The sequence below is a fragment of the Triticum urartu genome, chromosome 3 (assembly GCF_003073215.2).
Source record: "Triticum urartu cultivar G1812 chromosome 3, Tu2.1, whole genome shotgun sequence".
Classification (NCBI taxonomy): domain Eukaryota; kingdom Viridiplantae; phylum Streptophyta; class Magnoliopsida; order Poales; family Poaceae; genus Triticum; species Triticum urartu.
This window is the reverse complement of record NC_053024.1, coordinates 132955454-132968596: the sequence shown is the minus strand read 5'-3', so window position 1 is coordinate 132968596 and position 13143 is coordinate 132955454. Positions and strand designations below refer to the sequence as shown.

General features: G+C 47.5%; 1 protein-coding gene across 1 annotated transcript; it reads right to left on the bottom strand.

Annotated features, from left to right (window-relative positions):
• Nucleotides 1-4440: 4440 nt before the first annotated feature.
• On the bottom strand, nt 4441-12909 carry LOC125543287 (protein DJ-1 homolog A-like). Its single transcript, XM_048706592.1, has 8 exons — nt 12719-12909; nt 12384-12590; nt 11808-11957; nt 5858-6040; nt 5586-5660; nt 5279-5482; nt 5053-5193; nt 4441-4964 (listed from the first exon to the last, which is right to left on the bottom strand). The coding sequence occupies exons 1-8, from the start codon at nt 12743-12745 to the stop codon at nt 4761-4763; spliced, it is 1191 nt and encodes a 396-aa protein (XP_048562549.1). The 5' UTR covers nt 12746-12909; the 3' UTR covers nt 4441-4760.
• Between the last annotated feature and the right edge of the window lie 234 nt (nt 12910-13143).

Here is a 13143-nt window from a genome sequence, read left to right as displayed (position 1 = left end):
TAATTTCCATATCTCCCATTATTAAGATGCCTCTTCTTCACGCAAGCCAAAGAAAGTTCCAGCACTACAAGGCAGATAAACAATCCTATGAAAGGTACAACAATATTGCCTGACATGATATGGTCCCGACATAAAGCACAATTGTAATCTGGGATGAAGAATTCCAAAGCAAAGAAAAGCGGAATGTTAGAACACCCACTTCACTGCTCTTTGTGAAAACATTGGGCCATTCCCGCACGCACATTCAGAAAAAAATTGAACAACCCAATGAGTCTGCACCGATAGAAAAAATGAAAAATTCCTAGATTAGATAGAAATTTACATAGTGAGTTGATATATTGATCCCTTCGCATCTAGTGATGCAAAAAATAAATAACCATAAATAACTGGTTATTATTTTCTATGTTTAAGTGGCAAAGATTACCATGTAGGTCAGGACAATAAGAAATGAATAGAGCAATTTTAATGTAAAATCAGAAAAGGAGTTGGCCACTAAAATAGAACTCTGCAATACAGAAGGTAATTCAACATTAAAGTAATACTTACGGGTTAATAGCCTAAATCTCCTTATACTATTATAGACTAAAAAGTGTGAATTATCAGACAATATATGCTTCCTAAAAAAATCATATAATATATGTATGATCACCTAGGAAAATCAGATGGCTGATTAAATGTAGACCAAAGACGTAACAAACCTTATCAAATATTGCAATGGATTATGAATGACCAAGAACAAACACCAAGACACAACATCGAAATAGGCGTTAATGATATATGTTTTAAAAGATGTTCTAATTTAGAAACATGCTGGATAACAAAGCTTAAGAAAGAGAAGACCCTAGAGGAAAAAAAAACATATTTGTGTCGCTAAATAGATACCCTATCGGTTTCATATATCTGTCATAATAGTAGGTAGGTGCCGATACATTGAATAACATCCATGGAGGAGTCAACATATTTATATAACTTTTTTATGTAGCCAAATGAAGTCAAATAGGTAACGATGACCTATTCTCGTGTTAGTAGGTGGAAGATATCGTTACCTTGCAAATAAAGTCCAGACTCCAGAATGAACAATGAAGTTTACAAATCAAATCAGGAAGCTTTTATAACTGGGTGATGATTGTATCAGACAGATATAAAGCTAGCTGCAGCCTGCAGCGCCTCGGTTACACCTTCATCTATAGTGCAGACATGAAGTAGTTTTCCAGCACAAAGCAACCATTTGGAGTCGGTGATATACTTGACGTAGTAATAAATGACTAAACAGGAGCGTACTTTTAACATGTAATCTAGGTCTTGATCTGTTTAGATGGCAATATCGATCAAGAAAGTTTGTTAGTACAATATCAACACATTAGTACATCTTTTCTATTGAATATGTAATACTTTCTATCTTTGCTATTTAAACCGAAATTCATGATCCGCTCCTTTCTATCTGTAGTTGTAACCATATTGGAATGCATCTGTAGTTGTAACCATGATACAACATATGTCCTTTTGGGATCAACAATGCAAGAGAAACCGTGATTAACTGTATGTGCCCTGGCCAACATGAAATGATCTTAGAGCAAAGGAGGGGATACCAAGTAGTGATGGGAGACGATGAGAATGATGGAACTCCACAAAGGGACAGTGTAGCTGGGGCGCCTGAGGTCATTTGAGATCCGGCGGCGTCGTCGTGTTGGGAGGCTGTCCTTGAGGAAACGGAGTCATCACACTTGGAGGTGGCCGGGACGCCGGTGCTGGGCACGTGTAGGCTGCAAGGGAGGCATCTTGGTCCCGACGCCGGTGTTGTTCCTCTCATTGATGGACCTAGCCGTCTCACTTGGATTCGTGGGGGGCGGCAGGCTGCGTGCCTAAGTCTAGCCGGCGAGAGAGAAGCTCTGCCCTTCTCAGTTTCTCGGCAGATGGCAGCGGCGGTGATCCCACATCAGATCTGGCTGGGGCTGCCTTGGCGAACTCCACGCATGGTGGAGGCTGCAGCCTATGCGGATTTGTGACACGAAGAGCTCTCCCTATGGCGTCTATTATATGGACTTGTCGGTTACTGAAGCCTGGAGGTCACATAAAAGGGGAAACGATCGGTAGCTTCCTAAATCACATGATTTCTTTGAGATTCCTTTTATTCTTTTTATGGAAAGCTCAGGTGGCAAATCTGTTTCCGTGGAACACTGCATGTTGATAATTGTTGACGTGGAAGGATTGCAAGTGGTAGTGGGAACTGAATTGGTGATGTGGCATGGATGCTGATGTGGACATTGTGCATGTTAAGAGAAATGAAATTAGTGGGGATCAACTTCTTAAGAATGTTAGATACATATGGATCTGAATGTGACAGACCCGTTGACTAAACCTCTCTCACAAGCAAAACACAATCACACCTTAGTACTATTTGGATGGTAATCACATATCGATGTGAAGTAGATTATTGACTCTAGTAAACTCTTTGGGGGGGGGGTCACATAGAGATGTGAACTATGGGTGTTAAATCACATGGTGATGTGAACAAGATTATTGACTCTAGTGCAAGTGGGAGACTGAAGGAAATATGCCCTAGAGGCAGTAATAAAGTTGTTATTCTATATTTCATTATATCATGATAAATGTTTATTATTCATACTAGAATTGTATTGACCGGAAACCTTAATACATGTGTGAATACATAGACAAAACACTGAGTCCCTAGTGAGCCCATACTTGACTAGCTCGTTGATCAAACATGGTTAAGGTTTCCTCACCATGGACATGAGTTGTCATTTGATAACGGGATCACATCATTAGGAGAATAATGTGATGGACAAGACCCATCCGTTCGCTTAGCATTTGATCGTACAGTTTATTACTACTGCTTTCATGTATGCCAAATACATATTCCTTTGACTATGAGATCATGCAACTCCCGAATATCGGAGGAATACCTTGTGTGTTATCAAACGCCACAACGTAACTGGGTGATTATAAAGATGCTCTACAGGTATCTCCGAAGGTGTTTTGTTGGGTTGGCATGAATCGAGATTAGGGTTTGTCACTCCGAGTATCGGAGAGGTATCTCTGGGCCCTCTCGGTAATGCACATCATAATAAGCCTTGCAAGCAAATGACTAATGAGTTAATCATGGGATGATGTATTACGAAACGAGTAAGAGACTTGCTGGTAACGAGATGTATTCGGACACCGGAAGTGTTCTGGGGGTACCGGGTACATATCGGGTCACCGGAAGGGGTTTCGGACATCCCCGGCAACTACATGGGCCTAATGGGCCAAGAAGGGGACAGTGCGCCCCATGTAGGCCGAAATAAGGGGGAAGGAAAGAGAGGAAGAGAGACAGGAAGGGGAGCAATTCGGCCTTCCTCTTCCTTCTCTCCTCCCTCCTCCTTCCTCCCCCCTCCGGATGAATATGGAAGAGGGGGGAGGCCGAATTGGGAGGCGCCCAAGTAGGATTCCTCCTACTTGGGGCGCCCCCTTGGCTGCCTCTCCTCCCCTCAAACCCATATATATGTGGGTGGGGGGCACCGCTAGAACATAGACCAAAAATTGTTAGCCGTGTGCGGCGCCCTCTCCATAGTTTACGCCTTCGGTCATATCTTCGCAGTGCTTAGGCGAAACCTTGCACGGATCCCTTCACCATCACCGTCACCACGCCGTCATGCTGACGGAACTCTCCCTCGACACTTTGCTGCATCAAGAGTTCGAGGGATGTCATCGAGCTGAATGTGTGCAGAACTCGGAGGTGTCGTACGTTCGGTGCTTGATCGGTCAGAATGAGAAGAAGTTCCAGTATATCAACCGCGTTATCAAATGCTTCCGCTTTCGGTCTACAAGAATACGTGGACACACTCTCCCCCTCTCGTTGAAGATTGAATGCGTCCAGCCAGAGTTGACTTCTCGTTCGTCGAACCCCATCTCCGCGTTATCAGAGTACATCAACCGCGTTATCAAATACTATTTGAAGACAGTCGGCCAGATTGAATGCGTTCAGCCAAAGTTGGCCTCTCGTTCGTCGAACCGGCGTGAATGCCAAGCAGGCGGACAGACGCCACTAGAATTTTGCAGGAAGTTGTCCCGTTGGCCCTCCCAGTCACGTCCGCTCTGAACAAACATTAACGCGGCAGCAGCGGCGAGCCGAAGCATCTTTCTCAACCGCGGCACCTTGTGAATGCTGTGCCATTTGGCCAGCATGCGGCAATGACCAACTCCGCTCTGGATCAACATAAATACGAAAAAGTGGGATGACGGTTGGAGCGGAATGAGAGGGGTGAGGGAGGAAGGTGGGGTGGGGGAGGAGGGTGAGGTGGGTAGGGGTGTCGGATGCTTACGTGGAGGAGGTCCGGACTGTTAGAAACCTCCCGAGTTAGCTTTCGATTTGTGGGCTTTCAGACGTCCGGACCAATCGACGAATGTTAAGTGCACGATGTTGAATGACCCAACTTGATATGAACAATTATGAGTAATTTGATGCACCAGATCCAACGGCTTCCGAGATCCACCGGCTGTCGGAACCCGTATCATGGGAGCAGGCTAAACCCGGTGATATTCTCCCTACAATACCGGTGTGGCGTAGTCTCCTCCATGTCCGGAGTCGCTCTCAGTGGAGCCTACAGTAGTGATGACATGTTAAATGTAAAAGCGACAGGGAACAGTACGAATGAACGGGACTTTTATTGATGATGATCACCACTGTTGTCGGCTGTTATTGTCGGATGATCCGACGAGCCAGCTCAACAACAGCTTCTCAAGCTCCAGCACACGGGGGGTCAGCCCAAGAAGAGCAGGCCTTCCGCCAGTCGCCGCGCCTCGTCGCGGCCCAGCATCTTCTCGACGACGGCCACCGCGTACTCCATGGCGGTGCCGGGGCTCCTGCTCGTGATCACGTTCCCGTCGACCACCACCCTGTTCTCGCACTCGCTACCGTCCGTGAGCAGCCCGGCCATGGATGCGCACGTCGTCGCCTTCCTACCCTGGAGCACCCGAACCGATTTCGCATTCCGATCAGCGTCAGCGCGCGGTGAGCGGGTTGGAGTGCTTGGTAGCTCGATCAGCGCGTACCTTGAGCAGGCCACGGGGCTCGAGCACGTGGGCGGTGGCGGCGCCGATCGCGCCGTATGGCCTGTTCGCTTCCGCCTGCTTCTTCAGCAGAGCGACGAGCTGCTCACAGCCGCCCAGCGTCTTCGCGCCCGGCATGCCGCCCTGTTTGAATCAAAGAAACGGAGGCCGATCAATCAATCAGTGGCTACCAGCGTGCGTGCATCTGAAGCTCTTGCATGCTACTTGCCGGCACGATGATCAGATCGAAGAGCGCCCGATCGGCGGCCTCGCCCAGAATCACGTCGGCCACGATCCTCGTCCCGTATCGCGCGGTGATCTCGACGCCGTCCTCGATGGACGCGACCACGACGTCTGCTTTGGCTCTGCGCAGCGCGTCCACGAGTATTATCGCCTCCATCTCCTCAATGCCGTTGGCTAGTGGAAGAAGAACCTGCAGTACCAGGAATTGGAGGCAATGGGTTTTAGAGAACCTCGTGATCCAGGAGTGGAACTTCAGAATTCCAGAGTACTGCGCGCTTTGCAATGCACCTGACCTTGGGTGTGCCGCTGCAGTGCCACTCGACCGAGTTGACTTCTTTCATGCTATAGCCACATTCGTATCTCACTAGCTAAACAACAAAAAGACATCGCAACTTTCAAAAATAAATAAATGAAAAACATACTCCGTCTGATCCATATTTCTTGTAATAAATCAGCGACAATTAATATGGATTAAAGGGAGCAGCAGAATATGGTAGCGCAGTTAATGAGAAAAATGCCGCCACCTTGCAATTAGATGGACAATCGAGTTGATAAGAAAACTCACCATTGGTTTAGCGATCTGCTCGACCTTCTCCTTCCCGTAGAGCTGTTCCACCAAAGCCAGCGCAAACTCCATCGACGTCGCCGGCCCAGTGCCCGTCACGGCGTTGCCGTCCACCACCACGTTCGTGTCCACGGCGGTAACCTCGGGAGGGAACTTCTCGACGAACCATGGATGACCCGTAGCCTAAGCACACAGGCGTTTGTTGAAAAAAAAGGTGGGAACATAATCTATATCTACCCAAAAGAAAAGAAAATGACATCCCTAAAATATAGTGGCTTGCCTTTTTCTTTTCTTTATTTTTCTTTCTTACAGAAGGCAGATAATCTTTTAAGCTTTGCTACACTTACGGAGATTCCCTGTGAAATTATCTTATGCTACACGTACAAACAAGTTACAAGCTTTTACAAAGAAGGTTTATTGATTGGTCAATAGGTGGGGAGACGGCCCACCCCCTCTGAAAATCAGGGAGGACAAGTTTGTGATTGGTTAGTAGATAGAAAAAATCCTAGTCAGCGTGTAATTGTGTGTAACTCTTTGTATGTTTAGCATTATTGGGGACATGGTGTCATTTGGTTGAATGTCATGGGGCCCATCGCAAAATTTAGAGGCAATTATACATATGTCGCAAGAAAATTGACTTTGGATAAGTTGATTTTCTGAGCTATTAGATTACGTTTATAAGTAGGAATCTGTAATCCACATTCTGTAGTCGTCGCATTACGACAATGTTTCGACTATTAGACCAGCACAAATATTTGTATTGGTTATATGTTCAATAGAAAAATGGACAAAAAAAGTGCACCTGTGGGGACTCAAACATACTAAGATCCACCTTCTTTATTTAACCTAGTAATCAAACTATAATGCACATTGCATGCTTATATAGAAGAGTTTGGCACCCCTACAAAAAAAAGAGAGTATGATATTCATTTTAAAGAGTTTAGAGCATTTATTTGTGCCATCTATTTTATTTTCCTTTATGTATTTGTTTGTGTACATTAAGCATATCAACACTTGGTCATTTTACCTTTTTCGCAATTACGTTTTTTGTTTTGATTGCATTTTTGCTTATCAGTCATGGCACTAGTTGGTTATAAGAAATTTATATATTTGCACTTTATTTTGTTCAATTTTTTAAAAAAAATCTTATACAATTGCACTTATTTTGTTTTTGTGGGAACCTAAATTTAAACTCACATTTTTGTGTAATATTTCCCAGATAATTAATAAGGGGTTTGGTGAGTGTGAACATGAATGAGATAAGGAATAAGAAATGGACTATGATTTCGCAAAGTTGTAAGTTACTGTTGTATAGTTTCATAATTAAAAAGAAAGAAGAAGAAAATACACCATGTTTATCCACACTAGATAATACTCACACGTTGTTATGGGAATTGGTTGCAATATAATTCAATAAGATTTGGTTGTATGGATTATGAATATTTGGATTAATAATATGATAGTTGAAACCTTTGTACTTAAGAAATTATATGAGATCTAGAACTAGAATTACATATAATTTATTGTACTACATTAATGTATAGTTATAAGATATTTACTGGATATAGGTATCACGATACAATGGAAAAGGGGGCGAGGCTCTTCCCATGCATGCTGAGATCGCATGCTTAAGAGCCCCGCTACACATACGACATTTGCCATATGACTTTTGTCCAACAATGCACATAAATACACTAGTTGGTTGAATTTTGTGTGCATCACACCGATGAATTGCTGACCGTACAACTATGAGACCATAGTATCGTATATGCATTATTTTTGCATGCTTAAATGTTGAGATAAATAATTTAGTGAAAATCACATATTTAGTTATATAGGACAAGTGAGTATCCATACCAATAATTATTGTGTGTGCGTGTGCAATTACACCCCTTTTTCATCGGAATCAAGCTTTACTGGGTCAAGAACCGATTCCATGTTTTTCAGTTCAATTGCACGTAAAACAAACATGGTCAAACATTATGTAATTTGATTAATTGCAAAGCAAACACATCGTAAAGTACAACAAAAGTGTATTCTATAAAGCTACATATAAGTATAAGACTATGATTTTACATGGTGTGCCACATACCTTTCACTTTTCTCTTCTTACACACCGATGTCATTGCCAACTTTCTAACACACATAGATCTCATACCCCCTTCCTTTTCTCTCTCATCATGTACTTGAGAGTTGCCTAGAGTTCCCCAACCTGTCACCATTGCTCCTCTAGCAGCGCCGCCTACTGGAGTGGGGATGGGAGAGGTGGATGAGTCATTGTTATAGATAGTAGGCTTAGGTCTACTTTAGGTTTTACCCTCTTGGCGTATGGCTTCATGCTACATTGGAGCTGCTCTTTGATGCATGCGAACGACATCGATAGGCGGTCCGGTCCTTCTTCTAGTCAACGCTAATCGTAGATGGGGGAGGCGGGAGCTGGATCTTGCAATAGCTCCTTAAATAAGCTTGGTAAACCATCAGATCGATCAAACATGATTCCATGTCTCATCTTTCTTCACCATCATAGGGATAGAAGGAGAGAGGGCATGGATCCATGCTAAGGCTTATCAGATCTGGTGCTTTGTGGGGAATATAAGTTTTCTTGGTGTTTCATCATCCTCGTTTGATCACGACTTATATCTCGCCATCGGAACCAAAGATCATCCTAACAGAAACATCCGGTGTCAATGGGAGGACTCTTCTTTGTGCCCCATTGTCGACAGGGTTTTCATCGGAGATGATGGGATACTTGTCTCCAGTGAGATTGTTGTTGGCATAAGCACTGGGTTGCATTATTCATTGTATCTTTGCGGTCTTGTTTGCAAGCAGGAAAGACTTAATTATAATTGTAACTTTTATTTTTTGTGTTTTTTATGCGGTGTTGTAACAATTCCGCAATCAATATGCCAAGGCTCCTCCTAGTTTTTTAAGGAAAAAAACTATTTAGCACACATACTACATATTCTTTTTACTAAAATCTAATGATGGAGCGGCAAATCAAACCAAGTACATGTACGAGTGGAAGGTCTGTCTGATTCATATACTAAGTTTGCCAACATATGCCACACTTTTTGCTAAGGTTAGGGTAGCGAAGTTAGCGTCAAACTTTGTCATACTTGAGATAATCTTGTCAAACTATCATGAGTCAATGATACACATGACTTAGATTGAAAGAAAATAAAATCGTGCCACAAGTATGGCGGGAGCCAACCAGGAGACTAACCCCACAAGTATGAGAGCAACTTCAATGGGGCAACCCATTTTGTCCGCCCGCGTCTATTTGGGTCGGCGCGGACAAAAGTGGCGGCCCAATGCGCTGACCCAAACGAATGCGCGTCCGTTTTTCGTCCGCGGGCGACCCATTCCAGACCCAATTTTGAGGCGAATTTGCATCGGCGCGGACACGAGACGGACGCGCGCGTGCGCTTACTGCTCTCCCCAGGCCCGTCGGTCGGTGGCAGCCATCAACATTCCCTCCATTTCCCCAAAAATGCTCCCGCCCATGCGCGCCCACGCCCCCCAACCAGCCATGAAGGACGCCATCGACCTCGACCTCGACACCGCTGCCGGCCTCGCCTCCCTCACCTCGTCCGGCGCCGCCGCCCCCTCCGGGAGAGGCAAGCCTCGTGCCCCGCGCAAGACCGCCGCCGCGACCAAGCCGAAGAAGGCGCTGACGCCCGAAAAACGGGCAAGGGAGTCGGCCAAGAGGAAGGGCCGGAGGCACGCCGCGGACGCGAGGGATGAGGCCGTCGCGCAGCAGGAGTTCACCAACGCCCGTGTCGCCGCGGCAACGAGTGAGGCGCTCTACATGCTAGGGGTAAACCCTAGCCAGCACAGCGTCCTCCAAGCCGCCGTCGCCACGGCCAGCACCGGCTCGTCGGCGTTTCCTCGGATGGTGCTGCCCGACTCACCCCGCGCGTCGACTTGTCCCTGGCTTCCACGCCTACCCGCGGGCCTCCCGCCTCTCTGGGGAGTGCTCACCCGACGTGAGCGTGGTCGCGCCTTCCATGCCCGCGCCCACGCCCATCGACCTCAACGCCACCCCGGTGGTCGGTGGCTCGTCGTCCGGCGGCACGAGGAAACACACGCGACAGACGCCGGCCGGCGGGCTCCCGGACGCCCGTAACCTGTTCGAGGAAATGCCGTCCGCCGTCGACGAACATGCAAAACCTCATCTTCGAGGGTGGTGCACTGGCTACGATCCCGACGAGACACAAAGCCAGGACGGCCGCGGGGCGTTCACGCCGGCCGCTGGCTATGATCCCGATCAGGCGGCCTTCATGCGTGATCAGGTCGGCATCGACCTGGACGGCTTCCCCCTCGACCACGAGTTCCCGGAGGACTATGGGCTAAAGGAAGAGGACGAGTGCAACATCGAAGTGGAGCCTTTGTTCGAGGACGAGCTCGTCAACCAAACCGCCGGTCCTAAGCCGAAGCGCAAGAGCAAGCGCACAAAGGCGTACACATCTGCCGAGGACAAGCTTCTTTGCAAGTGTTGGCGAGACATTGGACAAGACCCAAAGACGGGCGCCGAGAAAAAGAATTCGACCTTTTGGACTCGTGTGCACCGCGAGTTTCATGAGTGCAAGAAGTTTCCACCTTACCAATTTGTGAGCACGCGCGGGTGGGTCTCCATTTCCAAGCGGTGGAGGGTGATCCAACAAGAGTGCAACAAGTTTTGCGCCACCCTTGAGAGCGTCAAGGCCCGTCCCGTGAGCGGCATCGGCGTGCAAGACATGGTATGATAGCAAGCAAGCCGCCCTCTTTTGTGCCATCAAGATCATCCTTTTACGTCTTGCATGGAAACATTTCGTAGGCATTTCAAGCTTTGGAGGCATTCAAGGTTCAACACAATGGCATGTGCTTCAACCTCTCCCATTGCTATCGGGTCATCAAGGACGAAGAGAAGTTCAAGGCACAATATGCCGCACTCAAGGCACGTGGGGGGAAGGGCACCGTGGAGGATGTTGGGGAGGGCGAGCTGGCACGGCCGCGGGGGAAGACCAACTCCAAGAAGGGGGACAAGCGAGATGCGGCCACCAACGCCTTGATCGTAAGCGTGGACGGCATGATGAATAAGAAGGACTCAAGGGAGGAGGAGCGCCGGCGTTTCAAGGCGGAGCAAATGGATGCTTTCATGGAGATCCAAAGGAGGAGGCTTGATCTTGACGCCAAGAAGCAAGCCAAGATATTCGAGCTCGAGGCGAAGAAGCAAGTCAAGATGCTAGAGATCGAGGCCGCCAACGCCAAGACAAAGGAGAAAGAAGTGGCTCTTGCAAGCATGATGACCGGGGTGGACATCATGAAGGTGGATCTCAACGCCTTGTCACCAAGGAAGAGGCCGTGGTTCGAAAAGATGCAGGCCGACATGCTCAAATTCGACGACGAGTGATCTATGGCGTCGAGGTCCATCTTTTTTGTATGTCGGCAGGTGTGCCGGCATGACCACGGGAGCTGCGATGGCGTGGTCGAACTCAAGTCTCACCATTTTTTGTGTGCTGACATGTGTGCCGGCCGGCTGGTGAGTGCGCCAGCATGAACTGTGGTATTTTCTGAAGCCGGCATTGTATGCCGGCGCTGGCATGGTGCCGGCATGAGACATGGCCGCTGGCATGATCGGCCGCGGGCCTTTTTTATTTAAAAGTTGAATGCGGACATGAAATGGGTCGGCGCGTTGGGCGTATTGCGGACTCAAATGCAAAACTGGGCGGACGCCGGGCGGGCGGCCGACCCAAACGGACAAAAAACGGACAAATGCGCCGTCCGCTTGGGTCGCTCCATTGGAGTTGCTCTGAAAGTCGCAGCACCCTAGAAAAAACTAAATATGCATAACAACACTCAACAATATACGAAATAACAATGTATAAATAAATTTAGTCGTATCTATACCCGGATCACTCCACCTTTACCAGTAAAGAGTCAAGTAAAATGCATATGCCCCAAGAGTTACCTTATGTCCATTGAGTAGGCCCCAGGACGCCAACGCCAGCGGCGGTGCAGCGCATATGGCAGCGTAGAGTCCTCCCTTCTCTGCGTGCTTCCTCACTATGCTCTCCAACGTCGCAGAGCCACCGAGATTCACAGCGCCAGGAACACCACCCTGCATCATTCGCAGACAGTTGAGACCCATGCATGGCAATACGAGCCCGGAGCATGAGACCCGACGGAAAGGTAGACCAGACAGGTCAGTATATCGGTATGCCAAGGTCCCTTCTAATTGTTTGGATATTAATTAGCTTTGTCTTAAGTCAATATTTACAAGCTTGACTAAATTTATAGGGAAACAACATAAACATTTACAATATAAGAAATATATATTATGTAAAAATATTTTGATGATGAATCTAATGATATTGATTTGGCCCCGTATATGTTAATAAATTTTCTATACATAAACTAGAATAAAGTTTACAAAGTTAAAAGTAACGCTAGACCTGTCCATAGGTGTAGGATTATTGCAAAGTTAATATGCAGATTAAATAGAAATGGAGGGAGTATGGAGTAGTATACGCATATGCGACCGTACGGGGAGGACGATGAGGTCGTAGGAAGCGGCGGCGCAGTCAGCCAGGAGCTCGTCGGCCATTATTTTGACGCCGTACATGATCTCGACCAGAAGGGCGTCGCCTGCGGAAGCGACGGTGACGTCGGCGCCGGCGCGGCGGAGGATGTCGATGGGGATGGACGCCTCGATCGGCTCCGTGCCGGCGACTATCGGCAGCAGCACCTGCTTCTGCTTGTCGCGCAACGTAGCTAGAGAGGTCAGTCAGGCTGCGCCGGGCAGTGGATCTCCTCCACGCCTTAGCACTCTGTGCTATAGAGGCAGTGACCATATGGACTGGTGGGAGAGTATAGTAGTACCTTCTTAGGGGAAGGAGACGTCTCCATGGTGAGCTACCGTTGAGTCGAGATTGGTACTGGTAGTGGTAGCTGGTAGGCTAGCTGCACTGCACTGCTTCTCTGGTGTGGGGGTGACCGGGTGAGGAGGAAGCTCGCCAAGATCTCTCTGTATAAATATCGCAGAACGGTGCATGATAGGCTGGCGGCGAAGATCCGGTGGACGCGCGGCGAAATATGCAGATGCAATAATGCAATCGACAATAGTCGTGGTGGGATCTTGACAGAAATTTCAGTGCATGCACCCGGACGGAGAACAGGGACGTATGGTGTCTGGTGTGTCCTACTGCCGTGTTGTTGAGAAGTCAAGGACTGGCCATGGGCTTGTAGCCTCACACTCCCATATGATGGCGCCATTTATCTTCTTTGGTCAAACTTCACATGTGCCG